This window comes from Peromyscus leucopus, chromosome 1 (assembly GCF_004664715.2).
Source record: "Peromyscus leucopus breed LL Stock chromosome 1, UCI_PerLeu_2.1, whole genome shotgun sequence".
Taxonomy (NCBI): domain Eukaryota; kingdom Metazoa; phylum Chordata; class Mammalia; order Rodentia; family Cricetidae; genus Peromyscus; species Peromyscus leucopus.
This window is the reverse complement of record NC_051063.1, coordinates 5,633,787-5,661,478: the sequence shown is the minus strand read 5'-3', so window position 1 is coordinate 5,661,478 and position 27,692 is coordinate 5,633,787. Positions and strand designations below refer to the sequence as shown.

Genomic DNA, 27,692 nt, shown 5'->3' with positions numbered 1-27,692 from the left:
ACCAACACATATAGGGAATTGACCATACCCTTTGAAACAGACTGAAACCTTGAAAATATAATTAACATGTAACTGAGCAATAATAGACATTCAATCCAGACTCCTAATCTTATGTATTGTTACCTGTTGACATCCAACTTTACTTTATACAGTCAGTATTCCTTAGCTTCTTGTCTAGGGTTGGGCTCCTACAAGGTTTCCCTTTTCCATGTTATCATGTATGCTGATGTTGCTCTTGTTCACATCATGTAATTCCCTGACGTTTCTGGTCCTCCTCTGCCTCTTATAAGTTTTGTGACCCCTCTTCCACGATGTTCCCTGAGTCTTAAGTGCAGGAGTTGTGGAGCTGGGCACCACATGATCCTTTCTTTTCTGCATTTTGATTAGTTGTGTGGTTTCCTGTAATGGTCTCTATTGCAAAGAGAACCACAGGTAAATCAGAAATGCTGAGAGCAGGAGAAAAGTCTTCTCAGAGAGGAGTCCCCCAGTTGGTTATCTAAGTGGTCAGCCCTGAAATCATATACATAAGTAACATTATATAGACTGAGCAGGTCATAGCTACATATTTAGGAATATGTATGTTTATATTTTATATGTAGATATGCATATATATATTTATACACACACATATATATGTTTAACAACAAGGAAAAAGAGGGCAGAGGCTGTGAATTTGAGAGAGAACAAGGATGGAGAACATAGAAGAGGCTGAAGGGAGAAAAGAGAAAGGAGAGATTAAGTAATTATATTTTAATTTCAAAAATAAAAAATATAAAGACTACACTCTCATGTCCTTGTCATGACTGACACAACCAGAATATGAAGTAGACATACTTGTCCCGTACCTATATTGCTTAGTATTGGGATATGAATAAAGTTGTGTATTATATATCCATATGAAGTATTTTCTTCTGATAAAATGATAGCAAGGTTTGAAAGGATTGATATAATTAAAACACTACTAGGAGGAGTCAATAGAGTTGGATCTGTGGAGTTTTGTTATTCTAAGAAAAACGTTTTTTTCCTTTGGGTTCCCCTTGTCTAGGCATTTATATTCCTAATCAATACTTTTTATCTTTTTTTGGTAACTCAGCCATCCAAACTCATGTCAATTAAGAAATAATTGTCTTTTAATTTAACATATATATGATTTAGAGTATTCGTATATCAGCTCAAAGCTTATGACACCTGAAAATTATGCAATAAACACTATTTCCAACAACATGGTAGTTACTGTCAATATTGTAATTGTGGGCATCCAGGTGACTTTAACAGCCCATATGCAAACAGTTATCAATTGACACATTTTAAAATATAATATTTTAATTAATTCTTTGAGAATTTCATATATTATACAGTGTGATTTAATAATATTTACTACTGACTCTTCCTCATAATTTTTCTCAGCTCTGCCCCTCTCTTGATGCCCCCCTCCCCCCTTCTTGGGCTCTCTTTGTTGTAATTTGTGTAATTTGTGCTGCACAGCTGTGGGACCATCCGTTGGCCCATGATCAACCTACCAGGTAAGCCTCTTTGAACTTTGGGGTTTAAGTAATCAGAAGAACCTGACTTTTAAGTAGTTAGCATATTGATGAGAGTCCCTCACCCCTGCAGGCTGCCTAAATAAGTAGAAAAGTGAAGACAGCTGAACTTGGGCTGCCAGACAAAATCACTTAAACCAGTCATGACTTCCCCTTTGTTTCCATAGTGGTTCTGAGCTGGAGGTCTGCCTAAATGAAGGTCTCTATGGCTTTGGAGGTCTTAGTTCTCTTTCCTGTCTTGGTTTGGCCTTGTGCTGAGAACATCGAAGGTAAATGAGCATTTGGAGATACTTCCTTTAAAGGGTTGTGCATGAGAGTGCCTCCTTGAAAGGGTAGTGTGAAATGTTTCTTTTCCGTTCAGGTCCTCTCCTCTCTGCAGAGCTGTGATGTTGCTATAAATTTTCTGGAATACAAATACTTTCAGGCCAAGTAGACATTTTCCTCTTTCTGCCGGATGTCTAAGTTCTCAGACATCTCCTTTTCCTATGTTTTGGTCTTTTCTCTGTCATGCATCTCACTTACATAAATACTCCATGCTTCTATGTCTCAGCCTTTTCAAACCTACTGGCAATTATCTGTTCGTGGTAGTAATGAAATTTATCGTATTCTGTCTCTGAAACTGACCTTCCTGCTTCCAGAATCTTCATATTTCCACTTGATGATATTACTTTTTGTTCTTTTAAAAGTATTGCCTTCGCTAATAGTGGTGATAGAAGTCTATAATTCTAGGACTTGGGAAGGGGAAGCTGAGAATCAGGAGTTGAAGATCATCTTTGGCTACATAGCAATTTCAAGGCTAGCCTTGGCTACAGAAACATACCCACAAAAGTACTGCTCTGAGAGTTATCCACATCAGATCTTTGATGATCCTAGGAAGCCAAGAAGATTAAAATAAATCAATTTTGTCTTGTTTACAAGTTTATTTTGATATCTTTCCCCCATTTTACCTGGAATCAAGGTATTTCTTAGCTTTAAGAACTGACTAAATGCTAGCTTTTCTAAGGCAGAATTCTTTGTTATTATTAACAAAGTTGACTTGTCTATTGCCCTCTGTTGGGAGTGGGGTTTCTTTCAGAACTGATGTGCAGGTTTCTTATCTCTTTGGTCTGGAAACCTTGTAGGAGTAAGGACCATATACAGTCTGACATCCTGTCACTTTAAGATGAACCCTTTAGGCTAGTGCAGCTGAATTAGTGCAGTAGTTAATTGCTGAAATTAATGGCACATGCAGAGACAAAGTGATAACTGGCCTATTCTGGCTCTCTGAGATGCAATGAGTACAGTATCTGTGCCCTGGTCATAGTTAATGTTTTTGGGGGCAAGGAAGAATTTGCTTCAGTTAATATATCCACCAGCTATCTATACATGGTCCTTAGTAGTTTCTCAGATGTTGGAGGGACCACTGTACAGCACCAAGCTGATTGTAATGTGGGGATGGGTAGGATGGGTAGCAATAGTGAAGCTAAAAGCATGGACTTCCAGTATGCCCAAGTCTACTTACTCTTTCAAACCCAGTTTTAATCTCAGGTGTTGAGATATATTTTTTATTTTTATTTTGTTATATTCAACATCTTTTTTGTTGTATTTTTTATTTTATAATTTAATTTAATTTTACATATCAGCCACGGATTCCCTTGTCCTCCCCCCCCCCGCCTTCTCCCCAGCCCACCCCTCATTCCCATCTCCTCCAGGGAAAAGACTCCCTTGGGGATTGAGTTCAACCTGGTAGATTCAGTTCAGGCAGGTACGGTCCCCTCCTCCCAGGCTGAGCTAAGTGTCCCTGCATAAGGAAGATCTTCCTGATTCTCCTATTGAGGGGATATTAGAATAACATTTTAAACACACAAAGATGCATAGATGTAGAACACCTGCCTTCTCCAAACCTGAATTTCCCCAAATTTGCCTTTCTTCTTGTTGGTGGATTATCTGTAAAGGCCAAGAACTCACAGGCCCCATTGATTTTGGAGGCCTCTTTGGCCACACACTCATTGACTACATATATTTTCCATTATGGGAAAATCCAGTATGGGAAGCTCTTCCTAATGCATCCATTAAGAGCAGTGTAAGTGGTTGACTTCTGAAAATTTCAATGCAGAGGCCAAGGGTGAGTTGTAACTAAGGGCAGGTTTTACAACTCTTTCAGCACTTCCAAACCTGGAGGTGGGGGAGTTTTCTCTCTTTCTCTTCCTTCCTCTCATGGCTGAGGCTGTTTTGAGTTTTTCTGGACTATATTTTCTCTTTGTCTTCTCCCAAAGATTGTGAGAATACATCATTCCCTTTCACATACTCCTGAATATAGCATCCTTTGTGGAATCTCAGTTCTTCACTGTAGTAGCAGTGTTACTTTTGTTTATGTTGCATTTGTTTAACTTTGTGAAGCTGTGTTACTGTGCCTGTCTAAAACACCTGATGGTCTAATAAAGAACTGGCCAATATCGAGGCAGGAGAGAGAATTAGGCGGGGCTGGCAGGCAGAGAGGATAAATAGGAGAAATCTGTGTGGAGAGGAAAAAAAGAGTGCTAGCAGCCAGAGAAGGAGGATTCCAGGGGCCAGCCACCCAGCTACACAGCAAACCATAGAGTGAGAGTAAGATTTACAGAAGTAAGAGAATAAGAAAACCCAGAGGCAAAACATAGATGGGTTACTTTAAGGAAAGCTGGCAAGAAACTAAGCCAAGCTAAGGCTGAGCATTCGTAAGTAATAATAAGCCTTTGTGTGTGTGATTTATTTGGGAGCTGGGTGGCAGGCCCCCTATAAAGAGAAAAAGGAGCCAAGAAACAAACAATACTTCAGAAGGAAAAAATAATTTTATTTTGTTATCTTTGTATATTGATGATTTTCACCTGTGAAGTATCAGGCATCTATGTATGTGAGAGTAATTAAAGAGATGTATTTTGGGGCTGGAGAGATGGCTCAGAGGTTAAGAGCACCGACTGCTCTTCCAGAGGTCCTGAGTTCAATTCCCAGCACCCACATGGTGGCTCACAACCATCTGTAATGAGATCTGGCACCCTCTTCTGTGTACATAATAAATAAATAAATCTTTAAAAAAAAAGATGTATTTTGAAGATAATGGCAATCTCAAAGTCTTTCATAGGCTGTTATTTAAGCCATGTTTGCCTTTGACAGAAAAGTAGCTCTCTCTTGAAGGTAATACACACCTGACACTTTCTCATGTGTATCTTTCTGCAGTGGTGATAAATTGTTCTATAGACTGGGTGATGGTCTTCGTTAGCACACATTCCAAGAACAGAATCTGTCCATATATTTTTGCTGATGAGTTAGTTCTGGGACAGGGCTGTCCTGCAACTCAAATACATACATATCGGTACGATTTTGTCTACCCTGTTCATGACTGTGGCATCAGGACAAAGGTGAGAATGATGCTGTCTATAAAAGTATTAAGTGTTCTGTCATGCTTATTTGTTTACTGTTAACATTATGGTCCTTTAATCAAACTACATCCCTAATCCTATTGATATTAACTAATGAGTTCAGTCCATTCAGCTCTCCCACTTACCTGTCCCTGATTATTTGGTCAATTGCTTGCCCAGAACCTTGTAGCACAGATCCGAATAGATCCTAGTCTATTTCACAAAAGCTTAGCAAACAGCTTTTAAGCAAGATTTTATTTTTATTTATTTGTATTTGTGTATGAATATGTACACTGTATCCAGGTGCCTGTGAAGGCCAAAAGAGGACTTTTGATCCCTGGAAGTTGGAGTTATAGACAATTGTGAGCTACCTGACATGGGTGCTGGGAACCAAGCTTGGGTTCTCTGCAAGAGCCTCGAGCATTTTTGCTCACTTAGCCATCTTCCCAGCCCCTTGGCAAACAGTTTTACTTTTTTAAGTGCTCCTAATGTGCCAGACCGTCAATCTTCACAATATGCGTGATAGTGTCCAGTCATCTGAAATCTGTCCATGCTCCAATAGGATGTGTGCCTATAGGGCAGTGGATTTTCATTGGAATTAAGTATCTGTTGGCTATTCAGCTAGGGATGAATCTGAAACTGTACTCTCATTCTGAGACATTGTTTTCCTATAGATTTTAAATTTATATTTGTACTAAAGTATTATTTTGAGCCATTCACTGGTTATCTTAGTCACCTATGATAGGGCCCTGCATTTGAAAAATGAGGCACCTGCAGTTTCAGATGGTGTTTTCATAGTTGGCCTGGGGTGATTAAGGGACTGGTGGAGGTTACGATATCAAGACAGACCAATTTCCTGCCAAAACACGTGGCTTAAATCACTTTTGTTATTTGACTCTAAACTCTGTTCCTCAACCAACCAAACAAAACAAAACAAAAAAAAAAAAAACTGCCGAGGGCTAGAGAGATGGTCGTACAGATAAGAGTGCTTTCTCTGCAAACACCAGAACCTGAGTCTGAAAGCCCACAAATCATGTAAAAGGCCAGGCATGGCTGTATAGGCCTGCAGTCCTAGCACTGGCAAGTGGAGATAGCTGGATGCCGAGGGTAGGCTAGCCAGCAAGCTGAGTCCAAATGGTAAGCTTCTGGTTTAATGAGAGCTCCTGTCTACTGGCGATAGGTGGCATATGACAGAGGAAGACACTTACATCATACTTAGGCCTCTGTATGTGCCAATGGGTGGGTACACCCATACACTCACATATATCAGTACATAGAAAGAGATGGAGACAGACAGAGACAGATAGACAGACAGAGACATAGAGAGACATAGAGACACACACTGAGACAGAGACGAAGACAGAGTCAGAGAGGTACAGAGACACACACAAAGACACACACAGAGACACACAGACAGAGACACAGAGAGAGATGACAAAGAGATAGAGAGATAGACAAATAGAAACAGGGATCCACAGAGAGAGAGACACACAGAGAGGAATAGAGAGAGACACACAGACACACACAGAGATACACAGACAGACAGAGAGAGAGAGAGAGACAGACACAGACATAGATAACTATTGAAAGCTTTTCATTGATAATTTATTACACAATCTCTTCAGTGGCAGTTTGTTTGCTGCTATGTCTTGGGATGCTCCTATCTGTACTTTCAATTCCCTATTACAGTCCTTTTCTGTCTCATTCTTCAGTGGCTGGACCTTTACATGCACCTGAGAATGACAGAAGCCATCTTTTGAGATAATTGAGGCTTTATGTTTTGTGTTCACATCTCTGCATGGCTCTTGCATTGCTGGGGTACTCTCCTCCTAAACCGTATGATTTCCTAGGTTATCTCAAAGGACACTCTCTGTTTTGAAACTGAGCTGTACTTTATGCCAAGGAGGACTCGTTGTGAACCTCAGACGATCCCTTTGCAGTGTTCTGCCTCACGGTGAGTCCTGCAGACCGTCTCCTTTGACCTGCTCTCGCGGGAGCAGAGATTTTAGAGGCTATATCCTGACTTGCCCATGAGAAGAATGCAAACAAACCCCAAATTATTATTAATAAACTAGTTCAGTAGATGCCCTCTTATCTTTCATTTTTAAAAATTAAATACATTACCTAATTTTAGAATCAAAACATTACAGAGTTGAAAGATTCTAATATATAATCTAGTGGACTGAGATTATTTTACAGTTTTGTAGTTTACAGATACAAATCAAGATAATCAAATACTTTATCATCTTTATTAAGTAGAAGAATTAGACATTGAGACGTACATACTTTCTATAAAATTTTATATATATATTTGGGAATCTGGAAATTTAGTTTTGTAACATTTACTTGTTCATTTAATTATTTTGTGTGTGTGGATATGTGATCCAGTGTTTGTATGGAGGTCAGTGGACAACTTGTGGGAATTGTTGCTCTCCCTTCCAATCCGTGGGGTCTGGGCATTGATCTCGGGCCATAAGACTTGTTGACATACACCTTTACCTGTTGAGCCATCTCACTGATCCATGGCATCAATGTATTTTGCTGTTATCTCCTTTATAGTACACTTCTGCTAAACTTCATTTCATGTGAGGAGACTGCATGGCTAAAATGTGAATGGAAAATCAATCTGCCCCTTTCATATGAACTTGCAGAGGATGAAGAAGAATTTGTCCACCTGTATGATTAAATGCAATTGCTTACAGTTTTATGGAACTAATATTGGATCCTGAATGTCTTAGTTTAGGTTTTTATTGCTGTGAAGAGACACTGTGACCATGGCAACTCTTATAAAGAAAACACTTATTTGAGGTGGCTTGCTTACAGTTTTAGAGGTTCAGTCCATTATCATGGTGGGGAGCATGGTGACATGTAGGCAGATGTGGTACTGGAGCTGAGAGTGCTACATCTTGCAGGCAACAGGAAGTCAACTATCTGAGCCTGCCAGCACAGTGACACACTTCCTCCAACAAGGCCATGTAACAGTGCCACTCCCTTTGGAGACTGTTTTCTTTCAAAGCACCACATGCCCTACAGGAACTTTGAGATGGAATGCAATAGCATTCTTGTGCACTATTTACCATGTCATAGAAATGTTTATGTTGAATGTTGTAGACCCTTAGGGGAGAGGTGTAGAAATCACAGAACAACTTATATAACCTTGTCTAATGTATAAAAATACTTAACATCAAAAGAGAATTTAGAACTCAGAGCAAATGTGCAATATCTTTTAATATAGCAAATTATACTTCTGGGTTTGTTTTTGTTTCTTTCACTGTGGTAAAATACAAGATAAAATTGACCATCTTTGCCACCTTGAAGTGTGGATTTTAGCAGCAAGAAATACGTTTACCTTGCTAGTATTTCTGACCTTCCATATAACTATTTCCCAAGGTAAACCAAGTTGGATTTAGTGACATTGTGGGTTGTAACAGAACCCCTAATAAAAGCCAAACTTGATTAAGTCATGTATATACACATGCATATACATGCATAGATACACACAACTTTTCCATATACTACCAATTGCTGGTGTAATGTGGAGTTCTGACCTGTTGCCTCAGGCCTAGAGCTTCTGCAGAGTCTTTCAGATTAACAAGAGATGAATGGACATTCCTCTTCAACAGTAATTACTGTCTTGTTTCTTGCTTACCTTCCTTAGAAAAATGATGGCTATGGGCTGGAGAGATGGCTCAGCAACTAAGAGCACTTATTTCTTTTGCAGATGACCTGGGTTCGATTCCTAGCACCCATATGGTAGTTCACAGCCATTCATATCTCCAGTTCCTGGGGAAACAAAGTCCTCTTCTGACTTCCTTAGGCACCAAGGCATGCACATGGTGCACATGCTTGCTTGTAGGCAAAACATTCATACACATAAAATAAATAAATCTAAAACTTTAATATGATAGTGTATGTCTGTCTGACTAGCCATCAGAGTTTTGGTGCATAGAGTTTTAAGGTTGTACATAAATACACATCTGTCCATTCACATTCAAAAATCCAAATCACTTACTTGCCAGAAACTCCCTATGTAGACCAGGCTGGCCTTGAACTTGCAATGATTCTCTTGCCTCTGTCTCCTAAATCATTATATTGAAAATGATGGTGTTTAGTATAGATAGAATGATTTGACCCCAAGTCTAGACTCAATAAGACGTGGCACCAAGAACTCCAACTTTGATTCTCTCTTCCCTTTTTCTTTAGGAAGTCACCGTGGTTTACACCAGTGTCTACTGATGAGGACCTGAAAGTGGGTTCAAATTTCTTTATGGTTGACTTTGAAGCCACACCCAAAGAGTTGGGGTTATTAAATGTTCATCAATCTGCTTCCTCCTGAATAGGAGCTGAGAATAGTACTGGCATCATGAACTTCACTGCAAAACAAACCCTTTTCAATAAGAAGAACAATGCTGGCATACATTTCTCCTTAGACACCATCTCATTCCCATATATCACTTAAATAAAGGCTCTGCTTATGGAGATGTATTCTTCAATAATTTTATTCATGGATATGGCTTATTAATTTGAGTTACCTAGTAGACAATTTATATTATCCATTAAAATTTTGTTTTCTGTTTTGTACCTAGATTCAAGAATATGTCTTTCATGGCAATTTTGAACATTTAAAGTTTATTTTTTAAATTGTGGTTTGTGAGTGTACATGCATACCATGATACATATGTAGAGGTCAGAGGACATCCTGTGGGAGTAGGTCCTCTTCTCCAACCACGTGAGTCCCAAGGATGGAACTCAGGTTGTCAAGATTGGTGATATTAACCTTTATCTGGTTATCCATCCTACTAGCCCATATGTTTTGATCTAATAGAAATATGTTCTAAGTGTTTTCAGTAAGAATGATGAACAGTGGTAGGTGTATGTCTCAGAATAGAAACTTTGGGCTTAATTTAAATTTTAACCTAACTCCCAGGAAAGATAAATGTTCTCTTGTTTGCAGACACTTGAATTTGCTTAGTGTCTTAATTTAAAAAGCTATGTTCTAACCCTAATTTAATGTGACAACATATTCAGATGACTAATCTAGAAGAAAATTCAACTCATGGTTTTGAATTTAAGCAAACAGCCCCATTGCTGAAATTTGATACCATCTCATTTCCTTCTATAATGTTTCATCTACATTTGAAACAGTTGATCGAGGTTGGCAGGTATGGACTCATTCTCTGGGGGCAGTTGACTAGATTATTTATTGCCAAGTACTTCTGTCTTTTTCCTCTCAGACAGACCTGTCCTCAGAGCATGAGCCCATAAGCACAGAGGCAGGTGAGTATAGGTTAATGTCTCTTAATCCATGAGACAAAATATGTCTTTCTTCCTTCAAGTATGGTTCTTATAGTCTATCACGGCAGTAGGAAAGTTGACTAATAGACAAGGCAGATCAGTTTTTCCCGTCGGCATTCTTAGGGTGTAAGATGAACAGTGCTGGGACAGCCAGGCTTCAGGAGGAGGATTCTAAAACATCTTATCCTGATGCTCAATCTCACAGTCCAGCTGGTTAGACTGAGGTGGGAAAGCAATGTGTCTTAAATGCACATGGACATTTAGGGATGAGCCAGGGACAAATCAAGCTTCCTCCTTTATTTCACTATTTAACCTTCTTTAATTATCACAGCTGTTGTTTTTCCTATTAGAGAAATATGTGCTGGTTTAATGCATACAAAGATGCCTATTTTGACCTATAAAATGCCACTTCATGTGACTTCAATGCTTTACATGCATTCTGTCCTTTGAACCTTTTACTGATGGCTGTTATGGGTACTCTAACTTTCAGGTTACAAATGAGACAGCTGAACCCTCAAGATCTTTTTTTATGACTTTTCAGTTCTAAATTCAAAGAAAAATCTTAGATCTATTTTCTTCCACTTCCGTGTGTTCTTTCTTCTTTCCACAAATCATGTTCTTGCCATTTCTTTCTTTTGTGATATTCTATCTGCAATGGCTTTCACTAAAACAGTACATGAGTGCAGTGGGAATAGGGGTGGGAATGTGTTATGCCCTTTACCACTGTCCTTTCTACCAACCCCTTGTGACTTCTGTCCAGGTCTACTCTTCTATCTGTCCCTGCACTTGGCTCTGGGCTCAGGGGTCAGTCTTGGCTGCAGAGTTCCTGCTGAACCTCTGCTTGCCTCATATCCACAGTCTCTGGTCCCCAAACTGTCCTTCAGTTGTGGTATCATACCTTCTTCCTCTTTCATGCACTATGTCCACACTTATAATCTGGCTTTCAGGACTAGGACCTTACTTTTCATTCTTTTTCTCTTCCACAACTCCCCCCCCCACTTTACCCTCTCTTATCACTCAGAATATTGGTGGTAACATAGACATAAAAGGTATTTCTGATGAGATCTTATCAGTGAGGAATAAGAGGCTGGAAACTAGAGTCAAATTTATCCTTTTTATATAGCTGCAAAAAAGTTGGCAAGATTCCATGCATGAACTGGAGGTGTATTTGGTAGAGTGCTTGTGTACTATGCACAAAGCCCAGAATTTCATCCCCAGAACTATGGAAACCAAGCATGAAGATGCGTGCTTGTAATCTGAGACCTTGGGGAGGGGGCAGGCTCAGAAGTTCAAGGGCGTCCTTGCCTCTACAGTGAGTCTGAGGCTAGCTTGAACTACATGAAACCCTGTCATTAAAAGGGGTTATGTTTGTATCCTAGGACTTTATAGGATATAGAATGTAAGAGTATTTCAACTGCCATGCGATCATTTTAACAACAGATAGTGAGGTTCAAGAAGGAAAGAGCTCAATGTGGAATTTGTAATTGAAAAAAGAAACCAAAATGAAAGGAGTTGAAAATATTTACAGAATGGCCAGGTGAGAATACAAAGTCATGTGTGTAGCTAAGGGTCCAAGATTAGCATAGACAGAGGGATCATAGGCAATGAGAGAAAAGTCCAAGAAGGATTTCAGAGCTCCTCAAGGCTGCTTTTTCAAGCCTGGAGCTCTAGAAGAACAGAATGCTTTGGGAGATGGCCTCCAAGTGCTCCCTGACATAGCCCCTAGAACTCCACTCCTAATATTCTAGAACAGCACTGTTCAGATGTTTCATCCATGGCTCAAGTAAGCTGAGGTGTGGGTTAGCCTGCTTCAGAGAAGGTGCAAGCTGTGAACCTTGGTACAGCCCATAGGTCACCAATTCTCTAGGTGTGTAAGATGCAAGAGCTATGAGGCCATTTTAAAAGAATGTTTCAGACATTATGGAGACCTAGGCAGAAATGTATAGGCATAAAGCCCTCATGGAGGCCAGACTGTGGGAACAAGCCATTCCCACCATACAGAAACCACTTGACTTCTAGCCTCGGAGGGCTGCAGGTACAGGGCCCCAACCTGAGAAATCCAAAGCTTCAAATAATGCCCAAAAGGGTACAGGGAGTCAAGGCAAGGCACTGGAGGACCATCATTCATCCTAACACTCCCAGATCATGGGACATGGCTGATGTCATGATCAACAGCATCATGGGAGTGAGGTATAAGCAGAAGTAGGTCCTAATAGAAGATGGAGTTTGGACTCTGTTAGTTATTCTTATTGCTGTGACAAAATACCAGATAAAATCACCTCAGGAAAGGAAAGTTCTATCTCTGTCCACAATCTGAAGGTCAAATGCCAAAGGAGGTATGGAGACAAGGGCTGCTCTATCTGTGACATCAGGCTGCTTACACTCTCTGAAGTCAGGAAGCAGAGAGAGAGAGAGATGAATGCTGGTGCTCAGCACTCTCTACTTTTCATCCAGCCCAGGGCCTCAGACCATGGGATATTGAATCCCATATTCAGATTTGTATTCCAAGTTAAGCTTCAAAGGAACCTCACGGAAGTACTCAGTCATATTTCATTTCCCAGCTGATCTTAGATGATTCATTATGAGCACCCATCCTCTGTTTTCTTTCACATATTCTCCCTCACTCTTACTCTGCTGTGACATGGCATGAAGGACCCCAGCAGGTGCCAATGTTCTGGCACTGGACTAATCAGCTTCTATGACCATGAGGCAAATCAACTTGTATTTTTAATAGCTCACCCCAGTCAGTGGTATTCCCTTATATCATCAGGCAATGGACAAATATAGCTGGTTAAATGTGAGGGAATCTGTTTATCTTTTCTATGCCAGCTTTATCTTCCATCCCATTGACTTAGGAGTGTTATCTAGGTCATGGGTTATCCTGAGACTAGAAGAAATTGATGCCCGTGAAGCAAACTGAAACAGCAAACAGCAGATGATATATAGTAACCATAATATATTTAAATTACCATTGCTTTAATTTATGACAAATGAACTAACCTTGCTTGGCCTGAGAGGATTAAACATTGTCATGCATGTAAAACAATTTCAGTAACATCACCGGTGCATTTTGTAAACACAGTCCCTTAGTGGTCCTGGTATGTCCCTCCTTCCAACACTACTTGTTCTGCCTGCCTTCACTTTTCATTACATAGCCAGACCTATTCTTCCTCCATTCCACAATAGTTTCCCACCGACCTACCCATATTTTCTGTTTCTACTTCTTGCTCCATTGATGTGTGAAGCAACATCTTAGAGCCAGAGGGTGGTGGTTCCTGATACCAGCTTCCTTCTTTATGGGTGAGCCTTGGGGAAGTGGATGGGTCATTGGTGCCCTCAAATACGGCTAGGATTAGCACACCTTCCAGGCAGCCAGCAGAAACACTTCCACTGGATCTGCTGAGGTATTGCACAAGGAAGATATTCGTTAAACCTGAGGAAGAAAAGACGACTGTTTTTTGGGGGACAGACTGATTCCTCTTCTGTAACGAGATGGACTTGCAAGGAAAGGAGTTTGTCAAAGCCTGAGGTCTCCAAGGTAAACCTTACAGGCTCCTAACTCCATAGGAATCCTCCTTTCATTTCTGTCTGCTAATGGTGCCTCCTGATGGCCTTCTTGGGATGCCTAAATGTTTTCTATTTGGTTGCTCAGTAAAGGTTTGGAATTTTTAGATGTATGGATGACTGCCCTTAGAATGCAGATGCTACCCTGGGTGCCATTATTTTTGGCATAATATAGCTATTTATTTGGAAAATGCAGACATAGACATGAACAGACAGACAGACAGACAGACAGACACACACACACACACACACACACACACACACACACACCCTTGATATATTAAGAGGCTGCCTCTGAGTTTGGTGGCCAGTTCTGGTTATGAGAGGACACTCCTGAACTATGAATGAGGTTTGGTGAGACAGTTCCTGCACAGGCTCAGGGAAGACTGTGGTGATAACTAGAGACAGATTTTGACCCTTAGCTTCTTTGATTCCTGCCTGGTGGACTTGGGGATGTTATTTGATTCTCTGTTTCTTAGCTTCCCCATCTAATGTGTAAGATGGAAAGGGTCATAAGGACAATACCCATTCCAATGGATGTCCTGAGAGATGATATGACTAAAACACCCAGAAGAACTCCGGCTACTCAGTCAGAGCTGGGGAGGTGAGCTACTCAATATGATGTGAAGAAGCCTATGTTTTCTTGATTTTCAAGAAAGCTTAACTGACCATATTTTATAGAACATAATTTGCTTTATCTGGAGGCGGAAGCTCATCTTTGATTCTTTCTAAAAAAAAAAAAAAGTCGATGTGTCAGACTACATTTTCTTCCCTCCAAGTCATAAAAAGACCTGATGCCTGCTGATGGATTTTCTATTATTATCCTTAGACACGACTGTTTCTGAAGTGTGTGTTGGCTGAGTACCAACCTTGAGACAGTGGGACAGTAGAGTAAGGATGATGAGCACACAGAGAGACACAAGCACACACCTTGAAAATTGAAACTTGGACTGAGGAATGTTAAAGGGGTGCTGAGTGGATTCCCAGAGCAGGCAGAAATGGTTCATCATTCAGACGGGGCCAGGACTAAAAGGAGTTTCTTGGAAGTTTGACTCATGGGCTGGAATTTGGTTTGGGAAAAGAGAGGTACTATCCAAGCCAAGTTGTAACGGGGAGGGAGGGGTTGCTTTGTGAAAGGAACAGTTCTAGGGTAGAAAGGGACAGAGCAGGTTATGAATCCTGTCACTCAGGAGAGTTATCTTGATGAATGAACAAAACAGAAATTTCCTGTCACACTCAAAAATATTACTAGAAAGTGATAGAAGGGAGCATCAAGCTTTTGAGTTCTTTCCCAGGACAGCCACAAGCAGCCCCAAATGGCCTCCCAGGGATTGGATAATGCAGGACTGGGAACCTCAGCAGGTCACGTGAACCAAGAGGAGACTGATGGTTCTGGTTATCAGCTCCTGGATGGATCACGTGATGTTCAAAGAGGAGCACTGCAAGCCCTCGGGGTAAGTCAGCCTCTGTCACAAGGTCGGTTTGTACAAGAAGTAACAAAAGATTGCATAGATTCCCTCTGAAATTGCTGAGTTATCTCTCACTAAGTCATTGAAGACAAGATGGGGCCATCGAGACCTGAGGAGTAGAAATGGAGACTCAGTCTCTCATAGGGTAGAGTGTCCTAGCAAGCCCTGGAGAGTTTATTCTAAGGCTATTCATTGTTTCTTGGTGCTTTCTGACCACTCACATCAGGAAGTTGAGTTCTGTGAAGTCCCTTCCCTTCCCTTCCCTTCCCTTCCCTTCCCTTCCCTTCCCTTCCCTTCCCTTCCCTTCCCTTCCCTTCCCTTCCCTTCCCTTCCCTTCCCTTCCCTTCCCTTCCCTTCCCTCCCCTCCCCTCCCCTCCCCTCCCCTCCCTTTCTCTTTCCTTCTCCTCCCCTCCCTTCCCCTCCCCTCCCCTCCCCTTCTCTCTCCCCTTCCCTTCTCTCTCCTCCCCCTTCCCCTCCCCTCTCTCCCTCCCCTCCCCCTTTCTTCCCCTCCCTCCCCTTTCCCTCCCCTCCCCTTCCCCTTTCCTTCCCCTCCCTCCCTCTTCCCTCCCCTCCCTCTTTTCCTTCCCCTCCCCTCCCTCTTTCCTCCCCTCCCTCTTTTCCTTCCCCTCCCCTCTCTCTTTCCTCTCCCTCCTCTTTTCCTTCCCCTCCCCTCCCTCTTCCCTCCCCTCCCTCCCTCTTTCCTTCCCCTCCCTCCCTTTCTCCTCCCCTTCTCTCTCCTCCCCCTTTCCCTCCCCTCTCTCCCTTCCCCTCCCCTTTCTCTCCCCTCCCTCCCCTTTCCTTCCCTCCCCTTCCCCTTTCCTTCCCCTCCTCCCTCTTTCCCTCCCCTCCCTCTTTCCTCCCCTCCCCTCCCTCTTTCCTCCCCTCCCCTCTCTCCCTCTTTCCTTCCCTTCCCCTCCCCCTTCCTCTCTCCTCCCCTTCTCTCTCCTCCCCCTTTCCCTCCCCTCTCTCCCTTCCCCTCCCCCTTTCTCTCCCCTCCCTCCCCTTTCCCTCCCCTCCCTCTTTTCCTTCCCCTCCCCTCCCTCTTTTCCTTCCCTCCCCTCCCCTCCCTCCCTCTTTCCTTCCCCTCCCCTGTCCTTCCCTCCTCTCTCCTTCCTTTCCCTCTTTCCCTTCCCTATAGTCCTGGGGATTGGACCCAGGTCCTCATGCATGCCAGGAAAACATTCTATTATTGACCTACAGCATGACCCCTTTGTGCATTTTTAGACAGGGTCTTACTAAATCATACAGGTTAGACTAGAACTCATTTTGTAGCTCAGACAGATAGATGCTTCTGCCTCATTCTCCCAAGTAGATGAGATTGCAGGCCTGTGTCATCAGTGATGGCTGTATTCTATATTTTAAATAAAAAAATTTAAAATAAAAATTTAATAGCTGTTTTACTTTGCCGTATTATGGTTCTAAACAAAATCTTCTTAGAACAAGATCTTGCTCAGTTAATTTAGCCTTTGCATTTTGACCATTTAAAGTCATGATATCTCCTTTCTGAGGAAAATAAAAATGTTAGTATGCCTTTTATCTTTTTTTTTTCTTCTTTTACAGGCCATCCAGATCCTGAATGGAATACTGATTCTGGCTCTGGGTGTATTTTTGGGTTGTTTACAATATTTGTCTCACTACTTCAGGCATTTTTTCTTCTTCACCTTCTACACAGGCTATCCATTCTGGGGTGCTGTGTTCGTGAGTATTTATTTCCTCAGCCACAAACTATCTCTTATCCTGCACAGCTAGTGTGCTGCAATATGAAAGTGTTCTTTGAAGATTAGCGGCTGTGGTTTTGATTTATAATTTCTGACAAAAGTAGGCAAAATCATTTTTCTTTCTATTTTATAGGAACCACTTCACTTTGTATAACAATTCCCAGTTCCATCCATTTTCCTATGCAAGTTATGGCTTCACTTTTCTTTATGGCCAAATAAAGTTCTGTTATGCATATGCAACACATTTTATTTATCTATTCATGTATTTTTTATTAAGATATTTTCTATTCATTTTATATATCAATAACAGATTTCCCTGTCCTCTTTCCTCCCACCACCCAGCCTTTCCCCCCAATCCACTCCCCTTTCCCATCTCCTCCAAGGCAAGGTCTCCATGGGGAATAAGCAGAGCCTGGTATATTCAGTTGAGGCAGGTCCAAGCCCTTCCCTCCTGCACCAAGGCATTGATGGGCATGATGGACATGGCCAGTTCTATCTCCTGGGTGGGACTTAGAGTTCTTGGATATGTACACACACACACACACACACACACACACACACACACACACACACACACACATGCACAGAATCCTATAGCTTTGAAGCTTTCTAGACTCAGGAATATAAATTCTGTATGTTTTCTCTTCTATGCAGTGCCTAGATTTTAATTTTTATATATGTGCCTAAATGTGTGTGTGTCAGGGGGCATAAGTTGTGAAACTAGAATAGAGACCAAGAAAGGAGAAAAGAGGTCATAAGGGAGTGAGGAGGAACAAAAGACAATAACTGACTATGTGAGTCATAAAAATAGATTGAGGGCTGGTATCAGTTCTCAGTCTGATAAAAGACTTGCATATTTTCAGTTCACAGTGTGAAGCATGTACTGTGGATTTTACATTCCTGAAATTGTGAGATAGTTAATATAATTTTTTTGATGGAAGAGCTAAACTCTGAAATATTCCTGAATTGTTCTGCATAATAAATCTTGACAACCCAAGTGAAGAGTTTCTGCTCTGAATTTTAGAAAAGATAGAAAGGAAGAATTTCATGTGTTCCACAAGCACCGTGTTTTATTTTCTTAGAAAGTGAGATTAGTTTATTTTTAAATGGAAGGGAGCCAGAGGGATGGCCTAACAGTTAAGAGCACTGGCTGTTGTTCCAGGGGACCAAGCTTCATCCCAGCACCCTCATCTGTAACTCCAGTTCTAGATCTGATGCCCTCTTCTGACCTCTACAGGCACTGCACATATGTGTGCAGACATACATGCAGGCAAAACACTCACACACATAAAATAAAATTTAAAAAGGGAAGGGATCAGGGAGCCCTTTGGTGTCACTTTAGCATCACCAAAAGATTGGATCATTGATTCCAATTCTAGAAGCTTCTCTCTGGCTCGGAGACTCTTTCAGGGCAAGCCCAAGGCATATGACCCATTCTCCTTATCTGCCCTTGCCTCCTCCCTACCGTGAACATGCCTGCTGCATGCCCACTATATGCAGTGTTTTCTTTCTATTGCTTCATCTTTTAGAATCCTATCAAGGATGTGGTGCTAGAGATTAAATGTGAAATTTTGCCCTCAGTTTCCTTATTAGGCTGTCAGAAATAGCAAAAGGATCTTCTTTTGGGAATCTCTGGAATTAAATGAGAGCTATATGTTATTGTTAATTTGGATGCTTTCTGTATCCTGGGCAAACAGGTACTCCCATTTTTTGTATCAATTATTTTAGCACCACACAGCTGTTAGTAGGTGATATTAACATGAGGATATGATGTTAGATGGGGGAAAGAAGCTGAGGTGAAGAAATGCTTAGTAATCTACCCATGAGATGAAGCTGGTATTGAAAACAAAAGTGCTCTTTTATGAAGTACAGTGACAGGAAGATGTGTGATAATCTCTTTTAATCTGAGGCAGAGCTCAAAGCCTGTTCTTGTGTTTTCTTTTTTATTCTTTTCTCATACATTATATCCCAACCACAGTTTCCCCGCCCTCCATTTCTCAGTGTCCCCTGCTCCGCCAAGATTCACTCCTCCTCCATTTCCCTTAAAAAAAAAAAAAAGTAGGCCTCCCAGGGATATCAACTGAACATGTCATAGCAAGTTACAATAAGATTAGGTACAAAACTTCATATCAAGGCTGGATGAGGCAACCCAGTAGGAGGAAAAGGGTCCTAGCACAGATAAGAGTCAGAGATACCCCCCACTCCCATGGATAGGAGTCCCAGAAGAACACCAAGCTACATAATATATATGCAGAGGACCTAACTCAGACCCATGCAGGCTCTGTGAGCCTCATGAGCCCTGCTTAGTTGATTCTGTGGGCTGTGTTTTCCTACTGTCCCTGACCCCTCTGGCTCCTACAATCCTTTCCCCGTCCCTCTTCTGCAGGGTTCCTCTGGCTGTAGCTAGTGTTGGCTGTGGGTCTCTGTGTTTGTTCCCATCAGTTGCTGGATGCTGCCTCTCTGATGACAATTGGACTAGGCACCAATCTATGAGTATAGAAGAATATCATTAGGAATCATTTCATTGACTTTCAGAATTCAGTAGTTGAATTTTATTTAGCAAGCCTTTATTCTCCAACATTTGGTAACTTGGTAAAGGATTCTAAATCTTACCAATTTAAAATATGGTTAGATAATCATAAATATATAGAAAATTCTATTTATCAAAATTAGAGTCATGGAAATAATAACACATTAAAACGGTGATTTAAAAACTAGAGAATACAGAGATGGCCATTTGGATTTATAAATTCTCTTTTGAAGCATCTAGACAGATAAATCAGATGCATGGGCAGTGATACAAGAATTTTAAAAATGTATATTCACATAAACAAGAGCATAACTATAGTATTCATTATTTATATCAATATATAAACCTGTTAAAAGCTAGACATAAACAAAATGAAATTATGATGAATTTACTTAGAATATGAACTATGTTAAAATTTTAGTCATATAAAATAATGAGTAATATGAAACACACTTTGTGTAAATTTGTGTAACTTCTGTTAGATAACTACTGTCAAGGGAATGCTGAGGAGAAAGTGGTCAAGACTAAATGTCCCTTTGTCTGTCTTACTTCCTATTTTAAACAGTTTATCAGCTCGGGATCCTTGACCGTTGCATCAGGGAGAAAACCCACAAGAATGCTGGTAAGTGCAGTTCTTCCTCTTTTTCTCTGTGACCAGAGGAGCAGAAACAAACCACTCATCAATAGTGGGAAAGCAGAGGTTGGTGAACCCAGCTGAGGAATCAAATCTCATTTAAGGTGTATGTGTGTGTGTGTGTGTGTGTGTGCGTGCGTGCTGCGCGCGCGCACGCACACACACACACACACACACACACACACACACACACAGTCAATTTTCTTCCAGCATTCAGTGGTAGACAATAAGGGAAATCAGATAAACCGTGAATACTCATATCTGGGATTGTTATTCTGAATAGCTAGTGCATCTGAAGCTTAGAAGCAGGCTCCATAATTTTTGTGTGTTGTTAGGTTTAACAAAGTATTTTTAGTGAATGGGCTTTCACTACTACATCACAAACTGAAAGCAAAAATTTCTATCCTTTTAATCCTTTCTTTCTTTCTTCCTTCCTTTCTTCTTTTCCCTCCCTTCCTCTCTCTTTTCTTTCTTTCTTTCTTTCTTTCTTTCTTTCTTTCTTTCTTTCTTTTTTCTTTCTTTCTTTTTTTTTTTTTTTTTTTTTTTTTTTTTTTTTTTTTTTTTCTTTCTTTCTTTCTTTCTTTCTTTCTTTCTTTCTTTCTTTCTTTCTTTCTTTCTTTCTTCCTTTTCTTCCTTCCTTTTCTTTCTTTCTTTCTTTCTTCTTTCTTTCTTTCTTTCTTTCTTTCTTTCTTTCTTTCTTTCTTTCTTTCTTTCTTTTTCCTCTCTCTCTCCTCTCTCTCTCCTCTCTCTCTCTCTCTCTCTCTCTCTTCTTTTTTGAGACAGGGTTTTTCTGTGTAGTCCTGGCTGTCCTGGAACTAGCTCTGTAGACCAGGCTGCCCTCAAACTCACAAAGATCTGCCTGCCTCTGCCTCTTGAGTGCTGGGATTAAAGACATGAGCCACCATTGCTTGGCCCTTTTAATTATTCATTACAAAGTTACTAACTCTCTGTGTGTTCTCTGAGTTATCTAGCCATTTAACCCCTGTCTGTTCTGTTTCCCTTGTCCTGTCATGGCTGCTTCATCATAATATTCCATCCTCAAACACCCGTCTTTTTCTCTCATCCCCACTCCATGATGATGGGCTTGCTCCCTGTTCTGAGAAACTGAAGTCATGGAGAGACTTTCAGACACACACACTATAACATCTGTGTGTGCACTAGATCTGCTCCAGTGTATGTTTCCCTCCAGCCTTTGACCATGGAGGAACTTTTTAAAGCTAATCCTTCTACTTGGGTGTTCTAGACCATGTCCTTTTCCACTATGTAAATTCATCACTCCAATTTGTCCCCATTCAGTCCTTTAAATTAGCATATAAGCACATTACTTTCTATCTATCTATCTATCTATCTATCTATCTATCTATCTATCTATCTATCTATCTATCATCTATATCTATCATCTATATCTATCATCTATATCTATCTATCTATCATCTATCATCTATCTATCTATCTATCATCTATCAATCATCTATCTACCTATCATCTATCTATCTATCTATCATCTATATCTATCTATCTATCTATCTATCTATCTATCTATCTATCTATCATATCTATCTATCTATCATCTATATCTATCTATCATCTATCTATCTATCTATCTATCTATCTATCTATCAATCATCTGTCTATCTATCTATCTATCTATCTATCTATCATCTATCTATCAATCATCTATACCTATCTATCTATCATCTATATCTATCTATCATCTATATCTACCTATCTATCTATCATCTATATCTATCCATCTATCATCTATCTATCTATCCATCTATTTATCTATCTATCATCTATCTACCTAGCTCATCTCGGCATTATTTTTTCCTGTTGTGGAATAATCATTTTGTACACTGTGAAGATGTGCCACTCAGATTGGTTTAATAAAAAAACTAAATGAATGGCCAGCAGCAAAGCATGATTTTCAGGGCAGAGGGGATGCTGGGAAGAAGAAGAAGAGCTGAGTTGCCAGCTAGACATAGGAAGCAGGAAAGCAGCATGGACAGTACAGAGTAAAGGTAATAAAGCCACGAGGAAGAAAGTAAATTAATAAAAATGGGTTAATTTAAGTTATAAGAGCTAGTGAGACAAGCCTAAGCTATAGGCTGAGCTTTGATAATTAGTAATAAGTCTCCATGTCATTTTTCATGAGGTGGCGGCCCAAAGAAAAATCTGCCCACATTTTCCTGATAGCTAGGTGCAGTTTATTTTTCTGTTTGTGCCTAAACTCTATTTTTTTTTTTCAAGACGAGGTCTCTGTGTGTAGCCTTGGCTGTCCTGGAACTTGCTTTGTAGACCTGACTGGCCTCGAACTCACAGAGATCTACCTGTCTCTGCCTCCAAAGTGCGGGGATTAAAGGCATCTACCACCACTGCCTGGCCCTAAACTCCATTTTAAAAGGAATTATTCATACTCTGTCTCCCATTCTTGTCTGTTCTGTTGCAGTTAAATCTTCCCAATTCTTTACTTCCTGTCCTCTGTAGCTTCTCTTCTTAAGAATATTGAAAGTGTCCAGGTTGCTAAAACAGTGCTCAGTTCTTGTCCGTCACCTGACTTTACCTATGGGCAGCATTAGCTCACCTCCTCTCCTGATGTTTTTTCTCTTGGGCTCCAGCACATCCTCCTGTCCTTTACAGTCTTCTTCCCCAGTTCCTTTTATTTAGACTGCTTAGTGTTGGGTGCTCAATGTTCCTATCTTTGGCAGCTACCTGTGATGATATTTTATTTGTGCTTTAATAAAAAAAGCTTGCCTGGAGATCAGAGGAAAAAGCCAGCCACTATATTAAACATAGAAGTCAGGCAATGGTAGCACATTCCTTTAATCCTATCATTCAGGAGGCAGGGATCTGTCTGTATCTCTGTGAGCTCAAGGCCACACTGGGAACAGAGCCAGGCGTGAAATTTCAACAGTAGTTAACCATAAAGGTTGTACAGACAGACAGGAAGTGACAGAACTGGACAGGAAGAAGAAGTGATGTAGCTGGACAGAAAGAGCAAATGAGATAGCAGAGCAGAAAGGCATACAGGTGTGGGTATACAGGAAGTAGGTCTCTTTGGAAACTGAGAGTTGGTAAGGTGAGGTTTGCTTGTGGCTTTTCCTATTCCTCTGATCTCTCAGGCTTTAACCTCCATATCTGGCTCCAGTTTTTTTTGTATTTAATAAGACCTTTTAGCAATTTGTCTACAGCTAACCTGCTCAGTCCATATTTACTTCAATGATTTCAGCCATTTTCATTGTTTCAAATGATACCTCTATGGCCACACTCCTGAAATACATGATCCTGCCAAGATTTTTCTCCTGAGCAGCAGATTGGATCATCGACTTTGCTTCCACTTAGAAGTCTGAAAGGTCTAAAACCTAACTTAACCTATCCCTGGAACCTGTTTGGTGACATCTCATCTTCATGTCAGCTGATGGAAATCTCATCTTTCCAGATTCTTAGGCTGATAATATGAGCATATCCCAATCTCTTTTTTCACATTCCTGAAGCTAGTATTTCAGCAAATCACCTGCGCTCCATCATCAAGTTAAGCTTGTGTTTGGCCTTTTCTCATCTTTCCTCTGATGGTATTCTAGGTAGTCTTTTAAGTGGGCTCTCTGCTTCCATTTGTGAATCTGATATTTCCTGTTCTCAACAAAGACAAAGTGACCCTTTTTAGGCTATTGATCTGTCACCTCTTTGCTCAAAATCCTTCAACAATTTTATATTTTTCTCAGAATTAGAACTCAAGACTTCTTTTTCATGAATTACAGGGCTCTATATCTCTATTAATTTTGACTTAGTTTCCTAATCTTATCCATCTTGGCTCTCTTGTATCCTGGGGACACTGTGGCCTCAGGGACTTTGAACTGTGTTTTTTACCCAGACTTCCTCTGGACCACCTGGGGAAATGCTCAATTATATATCCCTGATTCCGTATGTTATTATTACTTAATGTTACAAACCTCCACTCCTTTCACTAGATTTCCATTCTTCTTATATCATTCTATTAGCCTCAATACTTAGTTACTTGAAAATATGGCATAATTTATATGCTAGTGTATTTTCTTTTTAAAATTGAGGTAGGGTTTCATACATTATAGGGTAGCTTTGAATTTTAATTTCTACTATCACAGAGTACTGGAATTACAGGCATCCTCAACAACACCCAGTTTATGCAGTACTAAAGATTGATGCCGGGGCTTCATACATGTTAGCAAGTGTTCTACCAACTGAGCTGTGTACCTCAACCTCTTTGTCTTAATTGCTAGATTGTACCAAGGGGGAATCTTTGTTCATGGGAGCTTGCGCTGCATCTATAATGCTGTTGGGTGTGTAAATAGATACTTCTTTAAATGGAATGTTGCCAAGGTGTTAAAGGATGTTCTACATATATTAATGAACTATTTTTTTATTTTAGATGCAAAACAGTTTTGGGATGAACATTGCCAGTACTATAATTGCATTTGTTGGGACTGCTTTCCTTTCTGTACATTTGGCAATCAATACCCAGGCTTTCAAGAGTTGCCAGTCTTCACAGTCACCTGACTTATGCATTTACCTGGGTTCCACATCAAATGTATGTTTTAAAACTGCTAATAACATATTTCAAACCATTCGAAATACACAGAAAAACAGTGTGTTATGTACTATGTTAACCTGAATGTTGGCTTTGCTCTGTATTAGTTTTGTAATGAAGGGTACATTAGATAAACTGTCTATAATTTAACTTTCTTATCTTTGAAGTGAAGATAATAATGAGTAACACCCATCTAATGGATTGGTACAAAACTCAATATGTTAATATTTGATAAATAATAAAAACAGGGCTTAACTATCATGTTGTAATATTATTACTACTATTTATTATACTCTCCAGAGAGAATACAATAACAATCTATTTCACATACCTCTGTTTGATGAAACAAACTTCAGAGACACACAGCTTATTCTGCAGTCTGGAATGTTTGGTCATATTAACACACTTTATCAACTAAACCACATCTATCTTTATCTATCTGTTTGTCTGTCTGTCCATTCGTCCATCTGTCCATCTGTCCATCCATCCATTCGTCTGTCCATTCCATCTATCCATCCATCCATCCATCTATCTTTCTTTCTATCTATCTATCATCTATCTATCGTGTATTAATTTCTGTAATTTATTATATTGATAAGTGTTAGTGATAGTGTCAGAAATTTTCTTCTATGATTTCTTCTCCCTTTGACTAGTTAACATAGGTTAATGTAGAAATAACATATGTATTTCTCCTGGGACATTATTTTTATGATTTGGATTGATACTGAACCTCTTCTTCAGAATTTGTGTGTCTGCACCTGTCTAATTTGTATCTCACTTTATTCCCTGCTGAGGATTTTACAGTCTGTTTTGTTTTTTCTGACAATTTTCCCCACTGAATATTTCTACTGATTTGATCTGAGGCATCATTTCCCTAGGGCCTTGTGTCTCTAATGTTGATCTTCACCCTGCTGGAGCTGGCCATCACCATTTCCATCTCAACCATATGGTGCCTAGGAAATGTTTGTGGTTCAAGAGAGGTGAGTTTGTGTAAATGATGAGCAAGTTCTATCATCTGCAAATTCGACAATGTGTGAAGTAATTTCTAACTTTCAGAATAAGAAACTTTTATATGGTTATGATTAGTAGGGTTCTGGAAATTATTTATTAGATCAAAATGTGAGATGAAGTAAGGCTGGAAATGATTCAGATTTGAAAATGGAAGCTATATATTAATATATATTTTAATGTGGTTAAAATAATTTTAATTTTTTGTTTTTTGTTTTTTTTTTTTTTGAGACAGGGTTTCTCTGTGTAGCTTTGCGCCTTTCCTGGAACTCACTTGGTAGACCAGGCTGGCCTTGAACTCACAGAGATCTGCTGCCTGGCTCTGCCTCCCGAATGCTGGGATTAAAGGCGTGCGCCACCACCGCCCAGCAATTTTAATTATTTTTTATAAGTTTTTACTTTTGAGCTGTACAACTCAGGTGGTCACATATTCTTGCTAGATATTTAGAGCTTCTAATTTGGGTTCTTAAAATTTTCTACTTTCAATTTCTTTTTGCCCAAGAAAGCTTTACACAGCCCTACATATGTAGGTATACAAAATAGGTATTCAGATCAAACATTTATGGGTAATAAATAATAAAGAAATTTATTTAAAACAATTAGTTGCTATGTAATTTTACTACTTATTAAAGACCAAAGCAATTTTGCATATTAATGAAATAAATGTGCTTGTTTATGTTTCCATAATAATGAAATCTTGGATATATATTATATGCTTCAGGATGGAGATCATCTTGTTTCTGAGAGTTGATTAATATTCTGATTTTATTATTGTCAAGGCTGAGAATAGTGCTTTGTAACACATAGTACAAAATGACAGGAATATGTTTAGTATGTTTACAGTCATTTTGAAAACTGCTGAAAATTCTATTCTAATCCTGAGTCAAAATTCATTCAACAATGTTTTTTGAAACAAGTCAACAAACAGCAACTTTTAAAATCAAACACTCTGACATAAAGCAACCCAAATATGTGCTAATTTGATGCTTACATGCTAAGGAAGAATTGTAGAAAAAATTACAGGTATTTGCTATCTGTAGTTACACCAGTATGCTTTTATGAAGTGAGGTTGCTGCCATTCATACCATACAAAGAGTATACAACCTGAGCAATACCCACTGGTGTTTGGTGGTGTGGCAACAGCATGCTGTGTGTTCAGAACCAAGTCCACAGTGAAGGCATGCAATTCAACAGGGGCAAGCATGACCAGAAACACCTTGGATAGGTTATACGTTTGATTTTTTTATTGATTTTCCTCTTCACAATTTCCATATTCAGTTCTGAAACCACATACGTAGCAGCAACCCATAGAAATGAAATAAAAATGTTTTGTTTGTCTCCTTATTCATATGCATATAACTATTATTCAGTGTTTAACAGAGTAATCATCAGTGAAAGAATATCTGTGGGTCTGTAGTAGTGATCATGGTGGCAATAAGGAAGGATGGAGTGGACAGGGATGATGATGATCCTCTTATTGAGAACTGATGTCTCATTTTCTAGGCAATTTCTTCACCTCCTAATTCTGTGGAATCAGGAATACCCCCTGATAGAAGTGATTCTGAGAGAACCTGAACACTCAGCCTCAACTCACCACACAGTGAGAACTTCACTTGAGAACTCAGGCGAGAATGAATAGATGGAATGCAACCCTTCTGTCATGGCACTATCCTTGAGAAAGCTGGACATCTGTCCCAACCCTTCTCCCTTCCCTGTTAACTCACTAGCATGTTCTAGATCTAGATGAATAAATATATTTCCTTAGACATTCCTGGATTTTGCAGCTTCTATGGTCATTCTTCCAAAGCTGTTTCCAGATCTCTCTCTCTCCCTCCCCCCCCCTCTCTCAACATAGTGTCTCATGTCCTGTAGGCTGGCTTCCAACAAGTCTGGGTTTGAACTACTGATTTTCCCAAGTTTCAGGATTAGAAGCATGCACAAGCATCCCTAGTTTGATATTTTATACTCACAGTCCTCCTCCCAGCTGCTAAGATT

General features: G+C 40.0%; 2 protein-coding genes across 2 annotated transcripts; both read left to right on the top strand.

Moving 5' to 3' along the window:
* Window positions 1-1,734: 1,734 nt before the first annotated feature.
* Window positions 1,735-9,374, top strand: Oosp2 (oocyte secreted protein 2). The gene is made up of 4 exons (XM_028884288.2): window positions 1,735-1,810; window positions 4,734-4,915; window positions 6,766-6,869; window positions 9,119-9,374. The coding sequence occupies exons 1-4, from the start codon at window positions 1,735-1,737 to the stop codon at window positions 9,249-9,251; spliced, it is 495 nt and encodes a 164-aa protein (XP_028740121.1). The 3' UTR covers window positions 9,252-9,374.
* A 4,127-nt stretch (window positions 9,375-13,501) lies between these two features.
* Window positions 13,502-27,473, top strand: Ms4a3 (membrane spanning 4-domains A3). The gene is given in 8 exon segments (XM_028884304.2): window positions 13,502-13,748; window positions 15,070-15,228; window positions 16,804-16,941; window positions 20,057-20,113; window positions 24,531-24,689; window positions 25,568-25,669; window positions 27,201-27,260; window positions 27,263-27,473. Coding segments are annotated over 7 exon segments (693 nt in total). The 5' UTR covers window positions 13,502-13,748; window positions 15,070-15,090; the 3' UTR covers window positions 27,302-27,473.
* The last annotated feature ends 219 nt before the right edge of the window (window positions 27,474-27,692 follow it).